Raw genomic sequence first — 27964 nt, 5'->3', positions numbered from 1 at the left:
GACGGAGGGAGGGACGGAGGGAGGGACGGAGGGAGGGACGGAGGGAGGGACGGAGGGAGGGACGGAGGGCCCCCCAGGGCTCCCCGCGACACCCCCGATCCCTCTGGCCGCGGGCTGCTCCGCCCGGTTGGTTGGGCCGCGCGTCTGTCAGAGCGTGAGAACGGGACGCCGGCTTCGCCCTCGCCATGGCGCCCTGGCTGCAGCTGCTGTTGCTTTTGGGGCTGCTCCCGGGCGCCGCTCCGGCCCCCAACGAGCCCCGAGCGGCCGGTGCGCAGGCCTGGGAGCTGGCGTCCCCGGAGCTGCTGGAGCCCGCCCGCTTCGCCCTAGAGATGTACAACCGCGGCCGGGCTGCCAGGACGCGGGCCGCGCTGAGGGTCGTGCGCGGTCGCGTCCGCCGGGTGAGGACGCGCTGGGGGCGGCGGCGGCGGCGGCGGCGGCGGGTGGGGGGCCGGTGCGGGGTGAGCGGGGCTCTCATCCGAGGGCTGGGAGCTTTGAGGTAGACTTGGGGCTGGGGCGTTGGACCTCTAGGGATTGGGAAGGGGAACGGCACGGTGGGGCTGTGAGCCCCACGAAGGCCGGACTGAGGAGGGAGTGGCTGTGCCCGCCTCACGGCGCCCCCCTCCCCCCCCCATCCAGGCGGGCCGGGGGTCGCTGTACTCCCTGAAGGCGACCCTGGTGGAGCCGCCCTGCAACGACCCCACGGTGTGCCAGCTCCCTGTGTCCAAGAAAACCCTGGTGAGTTATGGGGTTCCTGCGATACCCTGCCCCCAGACTGAATCTGGCAGTAGTTGGGATGATCGGTCAAGTCTAGAGGGAGGAATCTGAGGCCGCAGCTACCCCACCGTGAGTCACTCCCCAGGCCTGGAAGGCCAGAGACCAAGATGCTGTAAAAGGGAGGGTGTCTGGGTGCTCACTCCCGTACTGTGCCTTGCTCTCCCCTATGGGGATGGTTGCCTTGGAGGTGGTCCTCATTGGGGGACCCTCCGGCTCCATCTTGCCAAGGCCTTGCTCCTGTCCCAGCCCCCCGACGGGCTTCCTCCTCTTCCTCCAGCTTTGCAGCTTTGAAGTCCTGAATGAGCTGGGGAAACACATGCTGCTGAGGCGGGACTGTGGCCCAGTGGATACCAAGATTACAGGTGCTGGGTTAGCCCAGGGATGCTGGGATAGCTCAGGTCAGACTTCGCTCAGGGGTCAGTCCTGATGCTTCTCTGTTCCAACTCTCTCCAGATGACAAAAGTGAGACTTTCAGTTCATTCCTTCCACTGTTGAACAAGGATCCCCTGTCCCAGGTGAGGAACCTGTTTGTCTGGGGAACTGGCTGCTGCCTTATATTCTCTCTCTTCCCCTCACCCTGGCCTGGGGCTCCCGGGTCATTCTGAGAAGGACGCCTTGTAAAGACCTCTCTGCCTTTCCAGGACTTTTCTGTGAAGATGGCTTCAATCTTCAAGGACTTTGTCACCACCTATAACCGGACATATGATACGAAGGAGGGTGAGGACCTAGCCTTGGCTGTACCTGTCCCGATCAGATCAGGACCTTCCCCCCAACTTGGCACCTTGGTGTGGGAGAGGGGAAGGGCACAAGGGGCAGTGCCTCCTTTCAAGGGCCCCTAAATCCCCAACTTCTTGCTCAGCCTCCCAGGACTTGGCAGCCATCTCAGGTACCTGGCCCCTTCTCCCATCTGATTTTCCTAGTCAGAAACCATAGGTCTCCATCATCCTGGGTAGAGTGGGATGGGGCAAAGGCCAGATTTTCTCTGCTGGAGGACCCCTAGCATGGTGGCCTTTTCCCACAACCTCCTGTCTCAGGATGTCCTCTGGAGCCCATTTCGGTTCTGCCTTCATACCTGGGAAGTCATCACCCCAGTTTGGCCCCATTATTATCACTTGCAGGTCTGGCCCCCTACCCTCACCCACCCCAGGGTTCTGCCCTTCTTGAAATAAGCTTCAGGCCTGATCCAGAGTTTCCCATTCCCCAGGGAAACCTCTGTCTCTTATCCCCAAGCACCTCTCCTTTTATGATCTGCCTGGGGCCCAAGCCTCTCTTCTACTCCTTGTTCCTCAGAAGCCAGGTGGCGCATGTCCGTCTTTGCCAATAACATGGTGCGAGCGCAGAAGATCCAGGCCCTGGACCGTGGCACAGCTCGGTATGGGGTCACCAAGTTCAGTGACCTTACAGGTAGGGGTGGTGGCCAGAGCCGTCATGGTACCTGGAAGAGACAGGGCCTGCTCCCAAGGCCCCTGGTCAGGACTGGCTTAGAATACTCTTTTCCCATCCCCTGCCCACAGAGGAGGAGTTCCGCACCATCTACCTGAATCCCCTCCTAAAAGAGGAGCCTGGCAAGAAGATGCGCCTGGCCCAGTCCATCCCTGACCTTCCTCCACCTGAGTGGGACTGGAGGAGTAAGGGGGCTGTCACCAAAGTCAAGGACCAGGTTGGATCCCCAAGAGGTGAGGGTGGGACATGAGGACTGCACTGGCGTTTGGAAGGGACCCAGCCCTGACTCTCCCTGTCTCTTGCAGGGCATGTGCGGCTCCTGCTGGGCCTTCTCAGTCACAGGCAACGTGGAGGGCCAGTGGTTCCTGAAACGGGGGGCCCTGCTCTCCCTCTCTGAGCAGGGTGAGCATCCCGCTCTGCCCACCCCGTCCCCAGCCAGCCCCTCCGGAGGGCTCCTCGGGACCAGCCTTGTGTCTCCTAGAGCTCTTGGACTGTGACAAGGTGGACAAGGCCTGCCTGGGCGGCTTGCCCTCCAGCGCCTACTCGGCCATAAGGACTCTGGGTACGCAGTCATGGGCTTCAGGAGGGGCAGCGGGAGCCCCAGCTCCCTCCACAGGAAGTCACTTTGGGAGGGGAGAGACAGGAGCGTGGCAGTCACGTGAACTGGGTTCAAGTCTTAATGCTGACCCTTACCGGCTGAAGACCTTGGGCAGGTCAGCTCTCTCAGAGCCTCAGTTGTCTCACCTGGGAAATGGGGCTCCTCATGCCCACTTTGTAGGATCGTCTTAAGTGTCAAGTGAGGAAATGTCTGTAAAGCCCCTGGTGCACAGCAGGGGGTCTCGGTGTTTTCACTGCTTGGCGGTCTGTATTTCTGTAGTGCTGCTAAAGCAGGGAGCAGCACACTTCACCCCTGAGAGGAGGCATTGTCCTAAACTGGCGATTCAGTTGAGCAGTGGGTCGCAGTGGCCGGAAAATGAGGGCTGAGGGATTGAGGTGGCTGTACCAAGATTGGTGAGGGAATCTGGCAGGGGTCTGGGCCAGATTGGGAGCAAACTGTCAGGGCCGCAAGCCCTGAGCAAGCCAAGGTCAGGAGTCCCAGGAATGCTGGGATGAGTGAGGAGTCAGAAGCTGGGAGCTGGATTCCATCTCTGCCACATTTCTCACTGGTGGCTCTCCCATCCCTCTGGGCCTCAGTTGTGTCACCTCTAGAATGAGGCCTCCCTCAGAGAGGATGGCCCGTAGCTGGGAGTGGATAGAGAACGTGAGGCCTTGTGTAGGAGGGGCTTAGCACAGCCCCTGGCTGGGAGCAGATGAGTATTGTGAACTGGGGCCCACATTTTCTCCAACCCCCGATCTGCCCCCCGCCATTCCCCAGGAGGGCTGGAGACAGAGGACGACTACAGCTACCGCGGCCACTTGCAGACCTGCAGCTTCTCTGCAGTGAAGGCCAAGGTCTACATCAACGACTCAGTGGAGCTGAGCCAGAATGAGCAAAGTGAGTGAGGGAGGGGGTGAGGACAGGCCAGGTGGGGCTGGGGCCTGGGTGCCCCTGACACTGCCCCTGCTCTGTCTTAGAGCTGGCGGCCTGGCTGGCCAAGAAGGGCCCCATCTCCGTCGCCATCAACGCCTTTGGCATGCAGGTAGGACCCCAGCCTCATCGCTCCTGCTCCGGTTCTTGCTGACTCCTCCCCCACTTCTCAGAACTGGCCCCCTACTCGTATTCTCCCCCTCAGTTCTACCGCCACGGGATCTCCCACCCACTGCGGCCCCTCTGCAGCCCCTGGCTCATCGACCACGCTGTGCTGCTCGTGGGCTACGGCAACCGTGAGTTCCGCTAACCCTGCTCTGCCCATCCATCCACCCCAGGTCACAGGCAGAGGCTGGACCACAGCATCTCAGGACCTCTGGAGGGGGCATCAGGGGAACGCCGAGGAACCTTGTCCTTACCTCTGCCTCGGGCTATGGGCCAGGCAGGATCATCCATCCTCTCTATGAATGGGAAAGCCAAGGCGCTGGGAGGTTGAGGTGTTATGAATGGATACCCTGCTAGAGGCGGGTGGGGGTGTCCTCCCCAAACCCCAGAGCCGTACCAGGTCTCCAGGAGCGTGGTAGGTGGGCCTGTCTTGCTTTCCGCTCTTTTCCTAGTACCTGTCACACAGTAGGCCCACAGCAGATGTTTGAAGAGTGCAAAGTGCTTGGGGCCCTGACTCCCTGCTCTCCGCACTGCTCCCAGGCTCTGCCACACCCTTCTGGGCCATCAAGAACAGCTGGGGCACTGACTGGGGCGAGGAGGTGAGTGTCGCCTGCTTGGCCCCAGCCCTCCAGCCCCCATCCTGCCCCAGTGCCCTCACCCACGCCCCCTCTCTCCCAGGGTTACTACTACTTGCACCGTGGCTCCGGGGCCTGTGGTGTGAACATCATGGCCAGCTCAGCAGTGGTGGACTGAGGCGCACCAGCTCAGGGCCTGGTGCTGGCCGGAGCAGCCCCTTCCCCTGCCTGACCTGCATGACCAGGCCCCTCCCCAGGAGGCACAGCTGGCTGAGGGATGGGCACCAGGTACCTCAGGGTGAGCAAAGGCCACTGGGCTAGGGGCACAGCCCCTACTCCCACCCTGAAGTTCCCCAACTGCACCTTTGTTGAATTGTGGTAGCTAGGAGGATCTTGGGGTGAAGGATGATGTCTTGGCAGCCAAAGCTGGGGCAAGAACCCTGGGCTCGGGTAAGGAGCAGGGGGAAGAAAATATTCTGGTCTTAAAGCCAGCTTTGTCCTCTGTAGGCTCTGGCTTCCTGCCCCGGCTTTCCTCTGATGCTATAAATTTTCTGGTCCCCCCTGGATCTGGGGACAGTGTTGCCTTCCATGTCTAGAGAAACTGTTGTAACCAACCTTTTCTAACACAATAAAGAGGTGTCCTGGACCCCAGTGTGGTGTGAATGTCGGACCCTGAGGGCAAGGAGGGGTGGTGGGGACCCCTGGAGGAGGGTCAAGGTCAGGCAACTGGTCCTGCCCAGAAGCCTGAGGGCCCAGCTTCTGCTTCAGGAAGCAAAAGGAGATGGAGAGAGGCCCACTGTGGCTTTTTATTGAGAAACACTTGGCCGGTCATTCTCTAGGGCCCTTGCTCCGAGGGATGGATGGGATCAGCCAGAGGAAGCACCCTCTCTCCGGACTTGCATAGAGAACCTCAGGGGTCGAGGTCAGAGGTCGCTCTCCCCGTAGAGGGCACTGGAGAAGGCCACGTAGTCCAGGGCTCCAGCTGGAGCCCCGGCCCCCTTGTAGGGCGCCATGCGGCGGATGCAGTACTCGGCCTGCTCAGCTGGGAGTTCCCGCCGCAGCTCCTCAGGCGTGATGTAGTTCTGGGGAGGAAGAGGGATTGAGGGCCCACAGGTCCTGTTCCCTGCCCCCGCCCGCCAGCCCCCTGCACCGCCAGGGACTCACCTTGTCTCCCGCCAGGATCTTGAACGAGGCCACAACCTGCTCAGCCGTGTCGGTCTCGGCTGTCTCTCGGGTCATGAAGTCGATGAAGGCCTGGAAGATCACGACCCCGGCTGCGTTGGGGTCCACCATGGTCATGATTCGAGCAAACTCCACTTCCCCCTGCAGGGTTAGAGGCCGGGCACCGTGCCCGGGGGTGCTTAAGCCAGGAGGGCTCCTGGTGTCCCCCTGGCCTGACAGCTCCAGTGACAAGGTCCCCCCTTTCTCCATAGACCGTCCGCTGCAGCCTTAGCTCTAGGTCTGGGAAATCCTTTCTGCTAGGCTGTGCTCTGCTTCCTGCCCGTGGCAGTGCTTCCTGCCCACGGCAGTGCCCCCTGCTGCCCGTCGGTCCTGACGTTTTCCTGGGCCTCTCTGTAGTGCTGTTTCTGTGATGTGGAAACGTTGCAAGCTCAGGCTTTGGAGTCACACAGAACAAGGTCCAAATCTAGTGTCTTTGGGCAAGTTAATTTACCTCTCTGAGCCTTTGGTAGCCCCTGTGTGAAATGGGGTAATTCTCCCCAGCCCCAGCGGGTGGGTGAGGAGGAAATGAGGTCGTGTGTGAGGTGGAAGGGACACGGGCACAGGTGGGATGGCTGAGATGTGGCTGGGGGACACTCACCAGGTCGTAGCCCATGGAGATGAGGCAGGCCCGGAAGTCGTCGGGCTCCATCATGCCATTCTGCTTCTGTAGTGAGGGAGCAGATGTCAGGCTCAGTCCCCAACACCCGCCCCCCCGCTGCCCCTAAGTCCACCACCGCACAGGGCTAAGCCCCTGCTGACCCGGTCAAAGTGGTTGAAGGATGCCCGGAACTCGTTGAGCTGCTCCTGGCTCAGGCCCTTGGCGTCTCGGGTCAGTATCTGGTTCTCCACCTCGTTGATGGTGCGGGCAATGGAGGTGAGCAGCTGCTCCCAGCCCACACGGATGTGCTGGGAAAGCAGAAAACAGGCTGGGTCAGTGGGTGGCCAGTGCCTGGCCACTAGGTCTGGCTCCACCCCCAATTCACTGTATGACCCTGGGCAAGTCCTCCCCCTTGCTGGGCCTCTGTCCCCATCTGGAGTTTCCACAGAGTGACGTCCAGTGGCCCTTCCTGCCTTAAAGTTTGATGATTTATTATGTATTACGTATTGATCAACCAGCCATGGCCAATCCAGGCCTGGGTTTAGACTGCTCTGTGACTGGCCAGGTCACTTTCACTCGCTGGGTCTCAGTATCCCCACAAGTACATTGGGGGACCTGGCCACGCTGAACTGGGGAACCCCTGGGGCAGATGTGCTGTGTCCAGTTGTGGCCGCCCCAGGCTTCCCCAGCCAGTGCCGCCTCCCCTCTGTCCTGAGCGGGTGTGATCCCACCTCCATGCTGTAGACGGTGTGCTTATTGTCGAACACCGGGCCCTCCTGCAGCAGCTGGTGGTCACCCTCCAGCCGGTCGATGTTGCTCTTGTAGTTGATGATGTTCTGCTCCTGCTGCCGCAGCCCCGCCATCTGCTCCTCCAGAGAGCCGGCCATTCCCGCTGCCAGGCGCCCCACTTCCTGCAGGGGGAGCCGGGCAGAATGAGGGCTCCCAGCTCCCGGTGGCCCAGCCCTGGCCCTACTCTCCCGGGCTGGCTTCATGATCCCAGCCTTACCTCCACCTTCCCCTGGATCCAGGGCGCGACGGCATTGGCCTGGGCTGCAAACTGCCGCCGGAGCCTCTCGTTCACCTGTTGCCTTGTCAGCTCCTCGTGCAGCGTCTGGTCACGGCTGGGTACCAGCTTTAGGACCTGGGAGGGAGGCTGGTTGTGCCAGGGGCAGCTCTGGGAGTGGGAGACGGGCTCCAGCCCCTCACACTGCTCCTGCCGCTCTGAACCAAGGCCTCAGGGCTCTGTGGGGGGCAAGCTCTGAGCACTCAGCCTCTCTAGGCTCGTTTCCTCGTCTGCAAAATGGGGCCCATGACATCATTCTTAATGAACTTAGATTGTTTTATAAAGGATGTCCACACACCAGGTCTAATTCTGCTTCAGTCAGGCCTGACAGGGGCTTCCCTGGTGGCGCAGTGGTTAAGAATCCGCCTGCCGATGCAAGGGACACGGGTTCGAGCCCTGGTCCGGGAAGATCACACATGCCGCGGAGCAACTAAGCCCATGTGCGCCACCGCTGAGCCTGCGCTCTAGAGCCCGCGAGCCACAACTACTGCAGCCCGCGTGCCTAGAGCCCGTGCTCCGCAACAAGAGAAGCCGCCTCAATGAGACGCCCGCGCACCACAATGAAGAGCAGTCCCCACTCGCCGCAACTAGAGAAAGCCCGCGCGCAGCAACGAAGACCCAACGCAGCCAAAAAAATGGAAAGAAAAAATAACGCCTCACAGGAAAATGCTGCTGTTACGGCCATTCTACAGATCAGGGTGGTTAGAATGCATCTGAGCGGGGGGAGGCAGGGAAAGGCCACAGGTGGCACTGACCGTGTCCCACTTGGTGTTGATGTCCTGCGGGCTGAGGGCGATGTACGGGTTGGTGGAGCTGGGCCGCAGCCCGTATGTTTGGCAGATCTTCTGGATCTCACCCTGGATGTTCAGGATGGCTCCCCTCTCTCGGTCGGCCTCGGGCAATGTTGCCTTGAACTGCTCGTGTGCTGTCACCAGGCTCTGGGGAGGGCAGGCAGGAAGCATCAACCAGCGCCCCTACTTCCCTCAGCAACAAAGGGCAGCAGCGTGCTCCGGGCCATCCAGTGGGGCCAAGGCAGCAGTGGCAGGAGAACCCAGGCCTTCCGTCTCCCAGCACTCGGGAACTGGGGTTTTTCTCTGGCCCCCCATTCCCCAGGAGCCCAAAGGGGTGGCTGACAGAAACAGGCCGCTTCCCTGTCATCCCATCCCACCGCCCCACACCTGGAACCCCTGTGCCCACCTGGGTCTCCTCCACCGAGTGCACCAGCCACACGTCCTGCAGGTCCTCCACGGCGCCGTCCAGCCAGTTGTTGAAGGGCGCTACCCGCCGGGCAAACTCCAGCTGCAGCTGGTCGATGGTCTCTAGGAGCTTCTCCATCCGCTAGGGGCCACAGGGACGGCCAGTCAGCAGCCTGCCCAGCAGGCCCTCTCACCTCCTCCAGTGTCCAGCCTCCACCTCCCTGGCCCCCAACCTCACCTCTAGCGCATCCCGCCTCTTCTGGGTCAACGTGCCCAGGTTGTCCCACTGGTCGCAGATGGCCTGGCAGCGGCTGTTCACCGAGGCCACCTCGTGGTAGTCTAGATCACTGGGGGCGGGAAGGGGGGCAACTTTGGGGCCAGACTCCAGCCCAGATTTCTTCCTGACTGCCCTCCAGGGGCTGGAACCTGGGCACAGTGGTGGTGAAGGCATAAGGGAGCCAGGAGAGGTGGGGGCGAAGCGGGGCTTTCCTAGAGCAGGGGCTTCGCAGCGCATTCCTGGGAGAAGGGGGTCCTCAGCTCCAGTCCCTGGAGGAGCTTGGGTGGAGGGGCAGGACCTGGAGTTTCGGGGGCCGGTTTCCAAGAGGTGGCACAAGGCCCAGGCTGCTGGTGAGGATTGGGCCTGCCTGAAGCTGAAGGGAGCTGCCAGGTTTGGGGGCAGGTCGAGCGCCAGTGTGGGAAGAATGTGGGTAGCAGAGCGGGGTCTGGAGATGGGGAGAGGGTTACAGGAGGAGGGCAGAGTAAGTGGTGACGGGGAAGGACATGAGTACCAAGGCAGGGTTACCAAACCAGGGAAAGCAAAAGGTCTGGAGGGCTATGGGAGCAGGGAGAAGGGGTGGAGCCAGGTAGGGGCGTGGTCACCCTGGGCTGCCCGGCGGCAATCCGCGCCTACTTGAGCTCCTGGGCCAGCGCAGCGACATGCTCCACGCGGTCCTGCTGCGCCGCCAGGTCGCTCTCAGAGGCCTCGTGGTGCCGCAGCAGCGCCCGCACCTCCTGCAGCGAAGCCGACGCGTAGTCCCGCTGGCTCAGCATCTCCTCCTTGCCTGCTCGGAGAGAGGCCCGGCTCAGGTCACCGAGCAGCAGCCGCGACGGGAGCAGGGGGTCCAAGCCGGGCTGTGTGACCATGGAGGGTCCTCATCTGTGAAATGCAGGTGACCACACCTGCCCAGCCTACCCTCGGGGTTTGCTCTGAGACACTAGTGTGATAAAGTTAAGTGAAGCTCCTGTTCCAGGGCATGGCCCGTGAGTGATGTCAGGGTCCCTTGACCCTGCACGATTTGGGGTGGCCCTTGGTACACTTTTGGTATTATTCGATCGCAAAGTGCTTTCCCATGACTCTGTGAACCCAGTGAGCCCTTGATCCATTTTCCTTTGCTTACCCAGTGCCTGGCACTTGGTAGACCCTTTATGAATATTTGTTGGATGAATGAATAATGAATGTAAAAGTGCTTTGAGAATGACAGTTACCATAATTATGCAAATAAGACCACAGTCACAGTAATTGCAGCAGCAACCATTTATTGAGTGCCTCTGCATTTTGCAGAGAAGGTAACTGAGGTTTAGAGGTTCAAAGACCTGTCAGGATCACATAAGTGGCCGTATATGTAAGGAATTATTCTGTCAAACCACTGCTATTCAATATGTCCATAATCCATTATTAGCGTTCATTATTTTTTTAAGCAGGACTCATTCAGTTATAGGATTAAAATCCTTGATAGAATACAGAGCGAATGTTTTCACCCAGTGATATATTTGATTCATGCACTATTTTGGCATCAGTATACTTTGGGTATAATGTAAATGATGTTAGTGTGGGGACTCACCTTTGGACACCTGCCACATACACAAATAAAGTGCTAAATGACAAATTAATCAGAGCAGACCTACAGAAGACCAGAGCCAGGAGAAAGGGGCCTGAGTTTACAGATAAAGAAACTGTGGTCCCAAAAGGGGCAGTGACTTGACTGCACAGCAAGTCAGGGTGGGACTAGAAAACAGATCTCCAGCTTCCTTGCAGAACACCTACCCCCGACCAGTCTCCACCCCAGGACAGAATCAGGCCCCAGAGGTACCTACTCTGGGTCCAGGCTTCGTGCAGGGAGGCCTTCTGCTGGAACTTCTCTGCCAGGTGCTGCAGCCGCTGCAGGTGCCGGATCTCCGAGAGCAGCCAGTCCTCATAGCCCTTCTCCGCTTGCTGCAGCGCCCCCCATGCGTTGGCGATGTCCTGTGGGGCAGGCAGAGGTGCCCGCCATCACAGTTCACCCATTGTACAGATGGGGACAGAGAGTCCAAGGTCACCCGGAGCATGTGGGCAGGGCTGGGGTCACCACCTCCCCTGGCCTGGCTCACCGAGACCAGCTTGCCCTCAGATGGCATGAAGGCGGGCCGTTGGCTCAGCCGCAGCTTGGTTTGCAATGTGTTGAAGTTGATCTCCAGCTGGCACTTCTCCTGCACGCGGGGCGGCTTGTGCAGGCGCCGGTAGTCCCGGAAGTCCTCCAGCCTGTGCTGCATGGCGTTCATGCTGGGCTCGCCGATGCGGTTCTCCAGCCACGGCACGGTGCGGCGGATCCATTCCAGCAGCTGCGGGGCCAGGCAGGGGCAGAGCAGAGAGCGCTGAGTGGGCCTGCTCACCTCGCCCACCCCTCTCCACCCACACCCAAGCTGTGGCCAGAAGGCCGGGCCTCCAGCAGGGTGGGGGTCCCCGCTCGTCAGGGCAGGAGCAGGATGGTTAACTTCTGAGTCCAGGGACCGGTGTAGGTCGGCAAAGCACAAAGGGCCAGGAGACTGCCTAAAGATGAGTGAATGGAGAAATGAACGAGTAACTGGATGGATGATGAGTGGATGACAGGAGCCTGGGTGGGCGCAAGGGGGCAGGGGGTGGGTAAAGATGGCAGGAGGAGGCTGGGAGAGGCCACGGCTACTCTGAGGAGAGGGAGGCTCTGCAGGTCCAGGCCAGGGCTCAGCTGGGTTGGGAGGAGCGGCAGGGCCGGGTTGGGAGAGCACAGGTAGGGGAGAGGGGGAGGTCCTCTCAGCCCCAGCCTCACCTCACTGGCCAGCTTCTCGTACTCCTCCATCAGCTTCTCGTTCTCCTGGTTCACGGCCAGCACCTTGCAGATCCTGTTGGCGGCTGTCTCTGCCTGTGGTGGGAGTGGGCAGAAGGGCTGGCGTTAGAACAAGCTGCCACAGACACCCTCTGTAAACTCAGCCTCCCTCTGTAAACCCTTCAAACCTGGGCCCATGCAACAGAGGAGAGGATGAGGGGGCACATCTTGTAGGGTAAGGATGGGCTTCCAGGCCAGAGGCCTCTGCGCCTGAGCTCCCCCAAGGATCGAGTATGTGCGGCTGGGACAGTGGCACTCCCACCCACGTGGGGCCTGGCACCCCCAAATGTGGAGATGCTGCCAAGCTTGGGCCCCTGGGCCCACACGCCCAGCCCAGGCAGCAGCAGCTGAGCCCCTACCTGCTCCGCCCCCGCGAAGGCGTGGTAGAAGCAGGAAACGTAGGTCATGACGGCCTTCTCATCAGGCTTTGGGGTGTTCACGATGTCTGCGGGATGGCAGCGAGGTGTCGATTGGCCGAAGCCAGGAATGGGGAGTGGGCTCATGTCCCCACCCAGGCAGAGAGTTCCCTCGGGACGGTAGGGTGCAGAGACATCTAGTCATGGCCACTAGCTGCCAGATGCCCCAAACCCAGCTCTTCCCTGGAGCCCTCTCGGATCACCCCAGGGCCTAGCAACCTCCCCCTCTGTGGGGTGAGGAGAGCATGAGGGCGTGGGTGAGTGAGCAGACACTGTAGCCCTGATGAGGCCCCAGTCCGCACTGCCTGGTGTCTCTAACCATCCCATACCTTGGTCTGTCTGTCTGTCTGCCTTTCTCCTAAGTTCACACACATCCAGGGTACCAGGCACAGTAGGTGCCCAGAAAATGTTTGCTGGTTCAACTGACTAAAGCCCTTATGGGCACAGGGACAAGAGGCAGGACCCACCCGAGAGCAGCTCCCAGGATGGGCGACCGTCATGCCGCCAGGTGACCCAGGTAACTGGGATATGAGGTAGAAGGTGGAGCCATTACATTAAGGCAGAGGCGGCAGAGCCTGGTTCCACTGGGTGGAGAGGGACAGGGGACCGGATAAGGGCTCCTGGAGAAGGGGGCCTGTTGGCAAGGAGGATTCTGCCCAGGGAGCAGGGTGAGGGGCAGAGCATTCCAGGAGGAGGGAGGAGCAGGGGCAAAGGTGTGGAGGTAGGACCGTGCTGACTGGTGCATAAGGGGAGTCCTCGCCAGGGCGAGGCTTACTCTCACCTTCTGCATCCAACATCTTGGGGATGTCCAGGTACTTCTCTGCCACCTCGAAGGCAGTGTTCAGGTTGCCGATGGGGTCATCCTAGATGGTGTGCGGGAGGGGGGGAGAGGTGAAAGGTCAGCTGAGGGCAGAGACTGGGGAGTCGGGGCTGGGGGTGGCAGAGGCCTACCTTGCGCAGTTTGGTGTAGTCAATGAGGTCGGGGCGGTGCCGGTGGATGAGAGCACAGAGGGCCAGGCCATCCTTCCAGCTGGACAGAGAGAAGGGGGGTGTGGGCGTCAGGCCTGGGTTCGAGCTGCGGCCCTGTCCTACCCTCGTCCCAGGAGCACCCCTATCAGGACGGCCTCATCTGTAAAATGGAGTAAAGTCCAAACTCCTTGGCTTGGCATTTAAGGCCCTTGATTGCCAACCTGGAACCATTTCCTCCAAGCTCATCATGGTTCCTTCACATCCTTGTGCTTAAGCTACACCAATTTCTAGATGTTTTTGGTCTCCAGGTCTTTGCTCACAAGGTTCCCTCTGGCTGGAACACCCTTCCCGGGATGTCTCCCGTGCTCCCTCCTCCAGGAATTTCCCCCTTGCCCTCCTGGATTCAATTCAACATTGACCGAGTCCTCCTATTTTCAGACACTCTTGCAGGAACTTGGCTGTGACCTCTTCTGCCTTGTGGCTTATGCCAGGGCCCAGAGCCCGGCTGAGGCCCCACACGCTGATGGGCAGACGGACCTGGTGTGGAAGTTCTGCACATTGACGTTGCGGTACGGCGCCGTCTTCCGCTGACACCACAGGAGCAAGCCCTCCTTGGCAGAGGTTTCTGGGCGGGGACGGGGGTGAGTGTTGGTTGGGGAGGGCTTTGGGCCAGCCCTCTCACCCTACCTGCCTCCTTGCCGCTCACCTTCCACGGAGATGTCCTGGATGGCGAAGCGAAGGATGATGGTCCAGATCATGCCCAGGGTCATCTTCAGGTTCCCGTCGACAACCTCTGCAGAGTGGGGGGGTGGAGACACACTCCGCCTGGCACTCGAGGCCTTGGCTGCCCTCCCCCTGCTCCGCCCTCTGGCCCTTGTCCCCATCCCAGGGCCGGCACCTAGTAGGTAGGTGCTCAATCATTTTCCTTCAAAATGATTCATTGAACACCTACTGGGTGCCAGGTCCTGCGCTGGCACTTTGGGTACCTTGGCTCCTGACAGTCCCTCCTGCGAGGCACGGACGGTTATGCCCATTGTTGCGATGAGGGACCGCACCCCCGGCCCCTGCCCAGGCCTCCTCCTGCCACCGCCTCACCTTCGGCACCGATGGACACCAGCTTCACCCCCTTGCTGGCAATGAAGTCCAGGGCCTTGTTGACATTGGCGATCTTGTGGAAGCGCATCTTGCCTTTGTCTGGCCTGGACAGCCTCTCTCCTGGGGGTGAGGGGAGAGGTCAAGGGTCAAAGGTCATGAGAGGAAGCTGAAGACATGGTCCTCAAACTTCCCCCTCCCTCAGCAATCCCCCTCCAGCACTCTGATGCCACTACTCCCCCAGCTCTCTGGGTTTTCCCCTGGGTCCTGGGGTCCCTGTGCACTGATTTGCACCCCTCACCTGAAATGACCTCCAGGAGCAACATGAGTTTGAGGCCATTGCGGAAATCCTCCTCGATGTTCTCGATCTGGGTGCCAGCCTTGCGCAGGTGCGAGTTGCACCAGGCAGTGAAGGTCTGGGGGCAGAGGACAGTGCTCAGACCCTAGTGCTGAGGACAGCGCCCTGGCTCCTCTGTCAGGGCAGATCTCAGAGCCCAAGGCCCTGGATTCAAGGACCGGCTCAGCCACTGACTTGCTGTGCATCTGGGGCCAGCCCCTTTCCCTCTCTGAGATTTAATTCTCCTGGAAAAGGAGAAATGGGGTCTGGGGCTCATTCAGGTCCCAGTTTGGACTTGGGGTGCCTCACTGCCGGCACAACAGCTTGTGCCAGTCTCAAGCACTGAAGGGGGAATTAGAAATCTGTAAAGCAGACACTCCAAAGTGTGGGGCTCTCTGAGGCACAAGGGTCAGTGCAGGGTGATACTGCCTCAAATCTGAAAAATTCTGGGTCGAAGCACAGATAGCTCTGAGGGACTGTGCACCTGTGTTTTTATTATCTCAGCCTCACCGACCTCTTAAGGCTGTTGTGAACTGGCTTTCAAGCAGACCATGAGGCTGCAAGAGCTTTCTGCAGGCTGTAGAGGATCAGCTGGACACTCAGGCCCAGCCTGACCTCGTTTCTGGAGGAGACTGCCCTCCCTCTCCGGCCAGAGTGTGCTTCCGCCTCAGCCTCTGTCTGAGATGGGAGGGGTGGTATATGGCTGTGTGTCTTTGGGGGATGGCAGTGACCTAGAGCTTGGTGCACAAGTTTCTACCAACCTACCAAGCCTCGAGGCCCTGGATTCTGCCATCAGCAGTCCTTGGTGGAATCCATACTTGGGCTCCAATCCCAGCTGAGCTACTCACTCTCTGTGACCTGGGATGTGCCCCTTGACCTCTCTTGGGCTCAGTCTCTCCATTTGCACAATTAAGGGTTCAGACTCAGTGATGTCTCAGGTCCTTCTTCCCCTGACCTTGCAGGATTCTGGAATTGAGAGCATCCCCCTGCCACCGCAAAGCAGATACTCCAGGGAGGTGGCCCTGGAAATCATTTGGAATTCTTTCCCTCCGCTGTGTAAGTGGGTGCTGAGCACTAAATTGACGGGGCCCCGAGCACAAGAGAGGGCAGTTGGATTCTCTGGACTTCCTTCCAACCCTGGAGTCTCAGATGCTCTGGGTCGAGATAGGGCAGGAGGAAAGGCAGCGCTGGGTGAGGCCTCCGTGGTGGAGGAAGGGGCATTCTTTCATTTGACAAACATGACTTTTAATGAGATTTGCCCTTGCCCTAAAGGAACTCACAGTCAGTCAAAGAGTCCTGTTGGTCTGAGAAGTGCTGGGAGAGACTAGTATTGGGGAGACTAGGGGAGGAGTTCTTCATATCAAGTGGGGGACCTCTTGGGGAAGGTTAATAATTGATCAGAACTGTGATGGAAGAGCAGGAGTTACTCAGGCAGGGAAGGGCAGGCAAGGGCATTCCAGGCAGGGGCAGCCACACGGGCAAGTGCTTGGCGATGAGAAACAGTTACTAGGTCTGTGGGGCTACAGCTATCTGGGCACCGCTCTGGGGGTGTTGGGGTATACGTGGTGAGAGGCAGGCCGGAGGGGCGGCAGAGGCCAGGTCATGCACGATCTTGAGTGCTAAGCCAGGGAGTCTGAACTTGATCTTGAGGGCAACAGGGGAAGCTTTCAGGCACAGGAGGGGGAGGGGCAGCACTGTGTTTTAGAAAGCTCATTCTGGTTGCAGAGGGGAGACAAATGGCTTGGCAGAGCAGAAGGGAGAAGTGAGGAGGTGCCGACTGAGACCAGGGTGAGGGAGGAAGGGTGTCAGTGAGTGGGACAGGGCAGGATCAAGTGGATGAGATGCAAACATTTGTCCTTGCTAGAATATAAGCTCCCTGAGGCGGCGTCTTTACTTTTGTCCCCTTCTGAATTGCTGGCACCTAAAACAGTGCCTGGCACATACTAGGACCTCCCTAAGAAACAATGAATGAATGTTTGCAATGAGGTTGAATAAAGAGGACTCGGTTATCAGGTGGGAGGAGGCAGGAGTGCTTCAAGACATGGAGGAGAAGCAGGCATGGGGGTGGGACTAAAGCTGAGCACAGAGATGTTCATTACATTGTAATAAACAATGTTAGATGAGAAACAACCGGAATGTCCAACTCCAGGGGGTGCTGATGAATTTACAGAGCATCTACTCTATGCAATCATTGAATGAGTCGATGAGGTGGGTGGCTGTAAGTTGGGTTGGAAGGATGCTCCTGATATTTTAAGTGATGAAAGCAAGTTACAGACTAGCCTGTATCTTATGAGGAGCATGTGGACCTGGATCTGGAAGAGGCCTGGGTGGGTGGGTGGGTGGGGGGATAGGAGTTGTTGCAGAGCAGATGGCAGCTGGAGCCAGGGACAGGGATGACATCACCGGGAGATTGCTGGACCCAAGGACCACAGCCCTGCTTGGAGACAGGTGCAGGAGGAGCCTGGGGGGAGGCGTGTCACCCCGGGCACCCTAGCTGAGTCAGCTGAGCCTCCCAGCCCCTGGGGTCATCTCCTGTCAACTAACCCAGCGGAAATGCTCTGATTCTAAATTCTGGGATTCTCAGATCCTGCAAATTCCACCAAACACCCCTGTTCCCCTGCCCTTTCCTGGACACATACACTGTTGGCAAGTGCTGAGCAGGGTCTAATGACCTTGTGGTACACTCCTACCGCTGTCCTGACACACTCCCCAAAGTTTCCTCACTCCAGCCTGGATCATTTTCTCTTTTGGGTCCCCAGGTGTCCTGCCCCCTCCACTTGGGAAAGTCTGGGAGTGAAAATAGATCGGGGAGGGGAGGCCCGAGTGCCTTACAAGGCTGGGCCTGGGCAGCAGCTGCCCATGTGCCCCTCTCAGCTCCTCCAAGGTGCTGCCTCAGCACGAAATGTCTATCTGGCCAGAGAGTCAGGTTACCTACCACGAAAGGGAACCCAGGGCTCCCCTCCTCCCTGACCTCGTGGCCTTTTCAGCAGATTCAGGGCCGCTGGGGTGAGGAGGGGTATCTTGGGAAAGAATGGGGGTGGGGCAAGCAATGGGCAAAGACCCTCAGGTTGCGGGGCATCCTGTTTTCTGACAGCATATGATTTGGGTCCTATCTCAGCCCCAGTTTCCTCATTTGACAGTTGGGATAGAGTGACCACGGACACCACACTGGAGAGAACATACAGAGGGTGGGGAAGGGGTCTGGGACGGTTACCCCTTCCCCACACTCCCAAGTCCTCTAGCTGCCTGGCTGCAAGTCCGCAGGTGGGGTCTGGGAATATTTCACTAGAGAGTGGGGTTGTGGAGACAAAGATCATTCTTCCCGACACCACCCACACCGAACTTGGATCTCCCGGGCTTTGCCCAAACCATATTCCTTAGCAGAAGTGGAGCAGTGGGCCCAGGGGAATGAACCCTGTGGGGTGGGGACCCCAGAAACTCTTCTTGCCCTCCTAAACCCCTCGTGAGGGTCTCCAGCCCTCTATTCGGGCCCTGGGGGACAGCAGAGGACTGATGGGCAGAGCCTGGGCGAGGAAGTGGCACTGAGGGTTAAGACAGGCTCTGCCCTTGACCTGCTGAGATGCCAAGGACAAACCGCCTGGCTTCTCAGGCCTCAGTTTTGCCATCAGGAAATGGGCTAGCACTCACTTTCCGCTGCTGCTTCTCCCAGGCCGGGTCCAGCAGCAGGTCGCGGTCCCAGTCCTCCTCCTGTTCCATGTACTCGCCGCCCCTGCCGCCGCCGCCCGCGAAGGGCCCCTCCCCGGTCCCCAGACCCTCGGGCTGCATAACCATCATCATCTCGCTCGGGGTCCTGGCTCCGCTCCGCTCGGCGGGCTCCAGAACATGGGGGCCGCGTTAAGTAGCGCCCGGCCCAGCCCCGGATCGGATTCCCGCTAAATATGGGGGAGGAGGGAGGGGCCGGATGGGGGCGAGGCCACTCGGGTCGGGACCAGGCAGCAGGTTGTCCTGAGGCTAGGAGACTGCAGAATTTGGGGGCACTGGGGTGTACCCCGTGGCGGAGATCCGGGGTTCGCGTTCCGGCTCCGCAGCTTGGGCGCTGTGTGACTCTTGGGAAAGCCACGGGCCCTCTTTGAGTCTGTTTCCTCACGTGTACAACGAAGATGACGATAATAATAGTGGCTGCAGACTGCTCTAGAAGCTACCTTTTGGGCCTCCTCATGACCCTTTTCCTGCGCCGCGCTGGTGGGGAACAGGGAGCACTGTTCCCATTTCACAGTCAGAAACACCGAGGCGCCGAGCTGTTTTGAATGTTTTCTGGGGTGATGAAGGGAGACACTAGAGCATGGGGAGGGGCTCCAAGCCAGCCGGATGGGCCAAGGCAGGGGTAATATCGGGGCGACTAGGGTGAGAGGGGGAATGTGCTGAGCCGCGAATCCCCGACGCCACCGAGGCTGCGACTCAATCCTCCCGGAGTGCCGGCCAGCGGCACCAGTGTGCGGGACTTCTGCGGGAGGGGCGGGGCCTGCGTGGGTGGGCTGTAACCGCGCTGCCCTACCGGCTCTAGCGCCAACGAGATTCCAAGCATCTCTTTGGCTCGTTCGGCCGTTCAATCACATCTCCGTATCTGCGGGCCCTCCCCGTGAACCTGAACGCTCACTCACCCCTTCAGAGCTTCTATTGGTCGTAGCAGACGTCCGTTTGCCACTCTCCCCGCCCCAACACGGAAGCGGCGGGGTACCCGGGATCCGACCGCTAGTGGGTCCAGGCCATGGGGCAACCCTGGGCTGTGGGGGACGCGGAGGCGGCGTCCGCGCGGCTTCCTCTTGTGCTCACCGCGCTGTGGGCCGCGGCCGTGGGCCTGGAGCTGGCCTACGTGCTGGTACTGGGTCCCGGACCGCCCCCACTGGGACCCTTGGCCCGGACCTTGCAGCTTGCGCTGGCAACCTTCCAGCTGCTCAACCTACTGGGCAACGTGGGGCTCTTCCTGCGCTCGGACCCCAGCATCCGGGGTGTGATGCTGGCCGGCCGTGGTCTGGGCCAGGGCTGGGCGTGAGTGGGGCACGGGATCTGGCGGGGGGAGAAGCGGGAGCTTTGGGCAGGGGGAGGGCCTCAGGACCTGAAGATGTTAGAACCAGTTTACAGTAAGATCCGCTTGAACCAGACGGCAGAAGGAGTATCATTCATCCACTTACAAATATTCGAGTACCTACTACGTGCAAGGTACTATTCCAGGCACTGGAGGTACAATAAAACATATTCCTGATTTCAGGGAGGGGGCAGATGATAAACTTTAGGCGTAATAAGTCAGCAAATAATGTAGAATGTTAGAAGGTGTTGGTGGTAAGGAAACAGAGCAGGATAAAGGAGACTCAAATTGCAGTTTGAAATAGGGTGGTCAAGGTAGGCCTCATTGAGAAGGTGGCATTTGAGCAAAGACTTGAAGGAGGGGGGAGAGTTAGCCACAGTCATCTGGGGGAAGAATGTTCCAGGCAGAGGGAACAGATAATGCAAAGACTCTGAGGCATTTGTGTGCCCAGCATGTTCCAGGAACAGCAAGACAGCAAGTGTGGCCAAGGTGGAGTGAGGGGGGAGAAGAGAAGTCAGAGACGTAAAGACCTTGTAAGACCTCGAAGACTTTGCTTTTCACTAGAAGTGAAATGGAGAGCCATTGGAGGGTTTTGAGCAGAGGAGGGACATGACTTAGATTTTATTTAATTGATTTATTTTTTTCTTGGCCGTGCCAGGGATCGAACCCGGGCCCTCAGCAGTGAAAGCGCGGAGTCCTAAGCAGTGGACCTCCAGGGAGTTCCCCTGACTTAGATTTTAAAAGGATCAGTCTGGCTGCTGGGGTGAGACTACACCAGTTGGGACAAAGGTGGAGTCAGGGAAGCCAGGCAAGAGGCTGTTGCAATAATCCAGGGGGGAGCTCATGGTGACTTGGACGGAGGTGGTAACAGTGGAGGACAGGAGAAGTTTGCTTCCGGGTGTTAGAGACCAGAGAAAGGCCTCAGGACTGGGGCTCTCAGAGCTGGAAGAGCCCTCAGACCTGCTGTGCCAGGAATGGAAGGGCCTGGGAAGTGGTGTTTAGCCTGCATTTACCTGTGAAGAACCTGAAGCTTAGAGAGGGCAGGGGCTGTGCCTGCTTCCCCAGGATGGGCTCAGGGGCTGACCGGGCATGAAATGGGGCACTCAGAGCTGCTGGGGGAACTGACCCTGTGGTTCCTTCCCTGCAGTTACTGCTACCAGTGCCAAAGCCAGGTGCCACCGCGCAGCGGGCATTGCTCTGCCTGCCGCATCTGCATCCTTCGCCGGGACCACCACTGCCGCCTGCTGGGCCGCTGCGTGGGCTTCCACAACTACCGGCCCTTCCTGTGTCTGCTGCTTCACGCCGCAGGTGTCCTGCTGCACATCTCTGTGCTGCTGGGCCCTGCCCTGTCAGCCCTGCTGCGAGCCCAGACACCCCTCCACACCGCCGCCCTCCTCCTGCTGCCCTGGCTCATGCTGCTCACAGGTGGGGGGCCAGGGAGGCCTCCACAGGGAGGCAGAGGCCCATTCTGGTGGGCGATGGGATTTCCGGCTGGTTCTCCAGGCAGCGCCCTGGGGACCTAGTCCCAATGTCAATTACGGGAGGTGAGGGGAGCCTGGTATTCACTTGGGTGTGCGGTCTGGTAAAATACAGGGCCTCAACGTAGGTACAGAGTTCTGGCTGAGAGAATCAGGGGAGGGTTCCAGAAAGTGGAGCCAGGGGAGGAAAGACTAGTGGGATTTCACCTAGAGGGGGATGGGACGGTGAGAGAGCATTCTAAGTGGGGGGCATTCGGAGCTAGGGGAGCAGCGTGAACAAAGGCTTGGAGGTTGGGCACGGAGTAGTGAAGGCATTTGATGGGAATTGTGAGAATTAAGGCTAGGGCAGTAAGTGAGGACTGGATGGTGGAGGGCCTTGAATGGAGTGTGAGGAGATGGTCCTTACTTGACTGGGCGGTGGGGAGCCAGTGAAAGTTACAGGCAGGGGAAGGTCCAGTCTTGGAAGTGGGGAGGGGACGTTTTGAATCAGGAGACTGATTGAGAGGCTGTGTTCTGGTTGACACTTTCCTCTGACACCACCCAAGGTAGAAATCCCACTGGTTTTTTATACTTTGTTCTCTGCCCCCCATAATGCTTCGGGCTTTCTTTTCCCTGACTCCTTCCTCCTGACCTGTCCACGGTCCTCTCTGTAGCCTTGTCCTGCGATTACTAAACTCCCTGACCACTCTGAATAGTGGCTCTGTCTCCTCATCCTATCTAAGCCCAGCTCTGTCCCCAGGACCCCCCTCCCTGCAGCCCAGGGGGGGTCTTGGGAGGCCCAGTGGGGCTGTCAGGGTCTTCCTGTGCCCACACTGGCTTCCTGAGCAGCCCTCCTCTGCCCTCCTCATGACCCCCTGCCTCCACTGAGACTCAAGCCCTCCAGCTGCTCCTGTCTGCACGCCCCCAACCCCCGGCCATCCACAGTCTCCCACTCGCTCCCCGCCGTCACTGAAGACTTGGGCTCCGGCCCCTCGTCTCCCTCTCAGCCCTGGGCCTTGCTGAAGGCATAGGTATCTGAAAGCGTGGGTGAATGGCCCCAGTCGTTCAGCCTCTTGACCTCCTCCCCTCCTCCCTTCCCCTACTCCCACATCCCCCCCCGCCGAGTCGTGTCAGAATCCAAAATGTGTCACCTCCCAGAGCACCCCATGTCACCCCTCTCTCTGCCCCCACCACCTCTCCTATCCATCTCTCACTCTGTGCTCCGCGACACCTGCTCCGGAGCTCCTGGCCCTCACCTTTCTGTCCATCAGCACCTTCCCCCTTCACCGCCCCAGGTCCAGCGTAGCGCCCTCATTCCACCGGCCTTCTGCAACATTTCATCTCAAGCCTTTTTGCTCCGTCCTCCTTCCGCTGTGCCTTCCTGGCTTCTCTGTGTCTGCCCTTGGCTGCGGAGAGCTGCCAGAGATGCCTGGTACTATGTGGCAGTTGCTTTCATGTCACGTTCATGGCTGCTGACCTCAACAGGCCCTCAGCGGTGCCTGGCTGCCCTGGTTTCTCATAAGCTTCCTCCCCCTAATGGCTGCAGCTCAATTCTTCCCACTTTCTTGTCCTCCAAGCCCCAACCTCTCTTGAAAATACATCACAGAGGAAATTAGACATCAGATGGCACGTCCAGAATCGGCTGTCCCGTCCTGGGGGCAGAAGCTGACTGCCCCAGCTCCTCCTGGTGCCCGACCCCTCCTCCCCGCTTGGAGGCCTCACACCGTGTGTTGCTTCTCCTCCTGCCACTCCAGGCTCCCTCCACTGGCTTCCTTCGGGTTTTCCCACCTGGTACAAAGCCTCTCTTCACCCCACGTCCTCCTCTTCCAGCTCATGCCTTCTGGCTCTTCCATCAGCAGCCAAGTCAAAGGACTTGCCTGGGCTCATAGGCTGCTTTTCCTTGCCTCCCACCCATTCCTCCACCTGCTCCAAACTGACTTCTGCCCCCACCCGTCCTCCGAGACTGCCACAGTCCCCGGGCCTCTGGCTCCACAAAACCCAGAGGACCCTTCTGTGTTCTTTTCTTGCTTATGAGACCTTTCAGCCTCATAAAACTGCTGGCCTTCAGCCTCCTTAAAGGGCTCTACGCTTGACGTCCCTGACAGCTTGTACTTTGGGGTTTCCTCCTTCCTTCCTGGTTTCCCTATATCTGATCCCTAAGGACCTGGTTTCCTGGCTGAGGTCGAGACGCCGTTCTCATCTCCCTACACACTGTGCCGGGTCTCAGAACCGCCCGGGTACCAACCACTCACAAATCTGCGCATCCAGCCTGGGCTTCTCTCCTGAGCTTCCAGAACTGTCCACTCACTTGTCTCGCAGGCACCTCTCCATCCTGCCTCAGGACCTTCAAACAGAATGTGTTCTCCCCTCTTCACTTAGCAAATACCTCCTTAACCTTCAGGCATCACCCAAAATATCACTGTCAAAATAGATGAAGTTTATTTCCCTGAGCCTCTTAATAAGTTTCCATGTCATCTCCCCGCCAGTAGGCTCTCTTTTTTTATTGAAAAAACATTCACATAACATGAAACTCATAATTTTAACCATTTTCAAGTGCACAATTCAGTTGCATTTAGTATATTCGCAGTGTTGTGCAGCCATCACCACTGTCTAATTCCAGACCATTTTCATCGCCCCCAAAAGAAACCCTGTACCCATTAAGCAGTCACTCCCTATTTCCCCCTAGTGCCCCCAGCCCCTGGCAACCACTAATCTTCTGTCTCTATGGATTTGTCTGTTTGGGACATTTCATATAAATGGCACCATACGATACATAACCTTTTGTGTCTGGCTTCTCTCGCTCGACATCACATTTCACGGCATCTTGTAGTTCATTAGTTCACCTGATACTTATTCCCTACTGTGGGTCAAGATGATGCAAGATGCTGTACTTTTCCATTGTCACACACATCACAGCTGTAATTAAGTAACTGAGACATGATCTCTTGAATGTCTGTCTGTGAGCTCCCTGAGGTCGGAGATGCTACCTGCCAGTCATCCTGGTATTCATGGGGGGTGCTCACAAGTTTGTGATGCATGAGTGAAAGTCACATCTAGGGCAGGGGGCTGTGTCTGCCCGTTTCACCAGTGTGTTCCCATCAGCCGGCACGGGTTGGCCAGGGAGCAACAACTCAGTGTTTGCTGAACGGAGCAATGCGCCCTGCTTCATGGTGGAGTAGGGGACGGGAGGAGGGCGGGAGCTGGGCTCTGGGACGGCTGGGCCTGCTGCTTCTCCTTGACCCTCTCTGCTCTCTCCTTGCAGGCAGAGTGTCTCTGGCGCAGTTCGCACTGGCCTTCGTGACCGACACGTGTGTGGCGGGTGCACTGTTGTGCGGGGCTGGACTGCTCTTCCATGGGATGTTGCTGCTGAGGGGCCAGACCACGTGGGAGTGGGCTCGGGGCCAGCACTCTTACGACCTGGGCCTCTCCCACAACCTGCAGGCGGCCCTGGGGCCCCGCTGGGTCCTTGTCTGGCTCTGGCCCTTCCTGGCCTCCCCGTTGCCGGGGGACGGCATCACCTTCCAGACCACAGCTGATGTGGGACTCATGGCTTCCTGACTCCAGGAAGAGCCTGCGCTGTACAAGGAGTGGGGAACAGGAGAGGGGACTCAAATAACTCATTTCAGGCCCACCCCCAGCCTCAGAAGGGGAGGTAGGCTGGTACGCTGGTACTTGATGCCTGCTTTCAGCAACTCCAGCCCCGCCCTTAGCCTTGCCCTTGCCCAGCTTGGACTCCTAGTGTCCAGGGCTTGGGCCCTGCGGCTCTGCCTCTATCAGTGGCCCCTGAGTACAGCGAAGGGTCTGGCAGGGGGCTGCTCGGCCTGCCCAGCTGCCCCTTTGCCAGGTTAATAAAGTGCCCACTTGGTGCGTGGACTCCCTCCATCTTTGTGGGTTTCTGGACCTTCACTGTTTCCCGGGCTGCTGTTTTTGGTTCCTCTGATTGTCAGGCCTGGGAACCACAGAATGCCTGAGGGTGTGAGGAGCCAGGGCTCTGCCTCCTGCGGCCTTGGGGCAGTGGGGTGGCCAGCAGCTTAAGGCAGAATGTAGTGATCCAGGGTATGAGAATCCAGAATTCTTTCCCAGGTTCAGTGCTTTATAGTTAGGAACATTTCACAGCAACAATTTCAATGAACTTCTCGCCAGCTAACCCGGTGCACTGGGTAGCAATTATGTGGGTGATAAAGCCCTGAGAGTTGATGTGATAAGATCATGTGGTAGTAAATGGAGGAGTCTGGATTTGAACCCAGATCTTTGTGCTTTCTCCTTCACCCTTGAACAGCCGAAAAAATCAAGGCAGAGAAATCAGGTGGGGATGTTCAAGCATCTGTGCTGGCTGGATGGTGCTGAGACTGCTAAGCTCCTCCTCTCCGGACTCTTCAGGAGCTACTTGTTAAACACTTTTATTTAAATATAGTAAATAGACATTTCCAGTTAAATGTGGCAGGTTTAAACATGTGAGTTTGTTTCCTCTTAAAATCTAAAATGATAGTAAAGAAATTAAAAATGATGTAAATTTACAAAGACAAAGAAAATAGGAGGGAGACAGCACTAGACCAAAGAGCCTGACAACATTCTGAAAGATGGAAAGTGGATAGAGGCTAATTTACTCTCTTAGAGAATTAGAACTTGAAATTAAGCGTTCCCCTCTTGGAGGGGCCGAGAGGCAGCCCGATTGCCCCCAGGAGCCCTGGAGAGGTTCACCGTGGAAGGCAAGGTTTGGGGCTGACAGTAGGGACGGGACTGATTCAAGGTCTCTATGAGAAGCAGCTAGGTTGCCCCGCCCCCCAGGACCCACCTGACTCCTTGCTACCCCGCTGGGGTGGAGGCGGGGGCTTTTCGAAGAAGCTTTGCATCTCGGGGGCCCTGGGGAGGGTGGGGGTGAGGGACTGGACCAAAAATGAAGTTAAGTGAAAACCTACAAGTGCTGCTGGGGGAGGGGGGTAGTCCTTCAGTGACATGGCAGGCTTGCCTTCCAAGAACCCTCAGAGAAGCCCACCCTTCTGACAGGCCCCGCCCATGCCCACAAAGGTTTGAGCTGCTAAGACTTATTTGTTTTTCTGAACAGCATGCTCTGTTACTAGTTTTTAACTCTGTTAGGAACTTGGTATACTTGTCACTTTGTGCTGTACATAAGCATTGGCAGACTTCTGTTTCGTCTACTGCTTTACCCCTCACCCTCCAGAATATCTTTTCTTGGTTTTTTTTCTGTAGTGAAAAGATACAAGGAAATATTTATAAAATAAAGAGAAACAACACCCCCCCCCCCATTTAAGAAATGGATACTATTTCCTTTGAGGTCCCTGCTGTGCCCCTCCCTGGTAGAGGAAACACTGTGCTGTCTTAATCATCCCCTTGCTTTGCTCTGTGATTTTATTACATATGTTTGTACTGGTTTTGCATGTTTTTGAATTTTATATAAACGGAGCCACACCATGTTTATTCTTCTGTGATTTGCTTTTTCCTTCAATAATATGTTTCTAAGATTTACCCAAATTAATGTGTGTGGCTGTAGAGCATTCCTTTTCTTTGCTGTATAGTGATCCATTGAATATACCACAATTTATTTTTCTCTCTTGTCCCACTGATCATTTTATCTACCCCTGTGTATGATCTCCTAAGATCTATACTTGGCCCTTGCTCTTCCATATAAATTTTAGAATCAGCTTGTCAAGTTCCACCAATAAAAACCCCCCTTGAAATTGTGAATGGAACCTAACTGAATCTATATAGATCAGTTTGGGGAAAATCAACATCCACGTGAAATTGAATTTTCCAGTTTGTGAACATGGTGTATCTCTCCATTTAATGTTTTCAATAAAGTTATGTATGTTTTCTCATAAAGATCATGCCTTTTTTGGTTAGATTTATTCTTATGTATTTGATATTGTGATGCTATCATTCATAGTTTATGAAAATAATTTTCTTATGTCCAGCAAATCTAAAACTTATTATTTACTTGAAAATTCTTCTGGGTTTTCTGTATTTATAATCATATCTATGAAAAGATAGTTTTGTTCTTCCTTTTTAATTTTTACCTCTCTTATTTTTAATTTTTTTGGCTGTGCCACGCGACCTACAGGGTCTCAGTTCCCCGACCAGGGATTGAACCCAGGCCATGGCAGTGAAAGCCCAGCATCCTAACCACTAGACCACCGGGGAACTATCTCTTATTTTTCTTGCCTCTCTGGGTGGAAGAAAGGGTGGCTACCCTTGACTTGTTTCTCACATTAGAGGGAATGATTTCAATATTTCACCATAAAATATGTTTGCTGTTTTTTTATTTAATAGATGACTTTTATTAGGCTGAGAAAGTTCCCTTCTATTCCAAGTATGTTGAGTTTTGATTCTTTTACTTTCATTCTCTGCCTCTTAAGAATGGCCTGTAGATGGATTGTTTAAATCTTTGTCTTCTAATAACTGAAGTATAGTCAATTTTTTTTGGCCACGCCACACAGCATGTGGGATCTTAGTTCCCTGACCAGGGATCAAACCTGTGCCCCTTGCAGTGGAAGCAGAGAGTCTTAACCACTGGACTGCCGGCCAGGTAAGTCCCAGTATTTAGTCATTTTTATCTATTGTAATTAACGTTCTTGGATATAGTTCTACTCCTTTATTTTGTGCTATTGTCCTATCTTGTCTAGTTTTTTACCCTTTTATTTTTTGCTGGGTGTAGAATTCTAGGCTAATAGTTATTTCCTGTCAATATATTGAAAATATCGTTCTGTCTTCTGGTGTCTATTGTTGCTGTAAGTCAGCTGTCATCTATTTCATTGTTTTGTTGTTACTGTTCCTTTGAAGATACTTTCTGTCTCTAACTGCTTTTAAGATTTTTTTGTCTTTGGTATTCTACATTTTACTGTGATGTGTCCAAGTGTGGTTTTCTTTGTATTTATCTAAATGGCATTCCTTAGGTTTCTTGATTCTATGAATTGATGTCTTTCATCAGTTCTAGAAAGTTCTCAGT

The 27964-nt window shown here is 57.0% G+C and overlaps 3 protein-coding genes across 6 annotated transcripts; 2 read left to right on the top strand and 1 right to left on the bottom strand.

Moving 5' to 3' along the window:
• The first annotated feature begins 50 nt into the window (after window positions 1-50).
• On the top strand, window positions 51-5131 carry CTSF (cathepsin F). 4 transcript variants are annotated; one of them, XM_061203828.1, is made up of 14 exons: window positions 51-398; window positions 637-735; window positions 1052-1136; window positions 1228-1289; window positions 1416-1491; window positions 2065-2178; window positions 2289-2434; window positions 2523-2619; window positions 2699-2779; window positions 3593-3712; window positions 3793-3857; window positions 4084-4187; window positions 4451-4509; window positions 4589-5131. In XM_061203828.1, the coding sequence occupies exons 1-13, from the start codon at window positions 186-188 to the stop codon at window positions 4494-4496; spliced, it is 1308 nt and encodes a 435-aa protein (XP_061059811.1). In that variant the 5' UTR covers window positions 51-185; the 3' UTR covers window positions 4497-4509; window positions 4589-5131. The 4 variants fall into 4 exon arrangements, with proteins under 4 accessions (XP_061059811.1, XP_061059812.1, XP_061059810.1 ...); XM_061203827.1 differs by lacking the exon at window positions 4084-4187 and adding an exon at window positions 3951-4041 and having other exon boundaries at window positions 52-398; window positions 2068-2178; XM_061203826.1 differs by lacking the exon at window positions 4084-4187 and adding an exon at window positions 3951-4041 and having other exon boundaries at window positions 53-398.
• Window positions 5132-5291: 160 nt separating this feature from the next.
• Window positions 5292-14595, bottom strand: ACTN3 (actinin alpha 3). The gene is made up of 20 exons (XM_061203825.1): window positions 14461-14595; window positions 14163-14282; window positions 13774-13860; window positions 13605-13692; window positions 13050-13128; window positions 12880-12961; window positions 12042-12127; window positions 11626-11718; window positions 10931-11161; window positions 10658-10805; window positions 9474-9624; window positions 8802-8910; window positions 8565-8705; window positions 8123-8305; window positions 7311-7445; window positions 7036-7215; window positions 6466-6612; window positions 6305-6370; window positions 5650-5808; window positions 5292-5567 (listed from the first exon to the last, which is right to left on the bottom strand). The coding sequence occupies exons 1-20, from the start codon at window positions 14483-14485 to the stop codon at window positions 5409-5411; spliced, it is 2469 nt and encodes an 822-aa protein (XP_061059808.1). The 5' UTR covers window positions 14486-14595; the 3' UTR covers window positions 5292-5408.
• A 4553-nt stretch (window positions 14596-19148) lies between these two features.
• ZDHHC24 (zinc finger DHHC-type containing 24) lies at window positions 19149-26832 on the top strand. The gene is made up of 3 exons (XM_061202098.1): window positions 19149-19506; window positions 20691-20968; window positions 24263-26832. The coding sequence occupies exons 1-3, from the start codon at window positions 19226-19228 to the stop codon at window positions 24556-24558; spliced, it is 855 nt and encodes a 284-aa protein (XP_061058081.1). The 5' UTR covers window positions 19149-19225; the 3' UTR covers window positions 24559-26832.
• The last annotated feature ends 1132 nt before the right edge of the window (window positions 26833-27964 follow it).

This window comes from Eubalaena glacialis, chromosome 10 (assembly GCF_028564815.1).
Source record: "Eubalaena glacialis isolate mEubGla1 chromosome 10, mEubGla1.1.hap2.+ XY, whole genome shotgun sequence".
In the NCBI taxonomy this organism is placed as follows: Eukaryota; Metazoa; Chordata; class Mammalia; order Artiodactyla; family Balaenidae; genus Eubalaena; species Eubalaena glacialis.
Note: the sequence above shows the minus strand (reverse complement) of the source record. Positions and strands in the feature narration are given on the sequence as shown.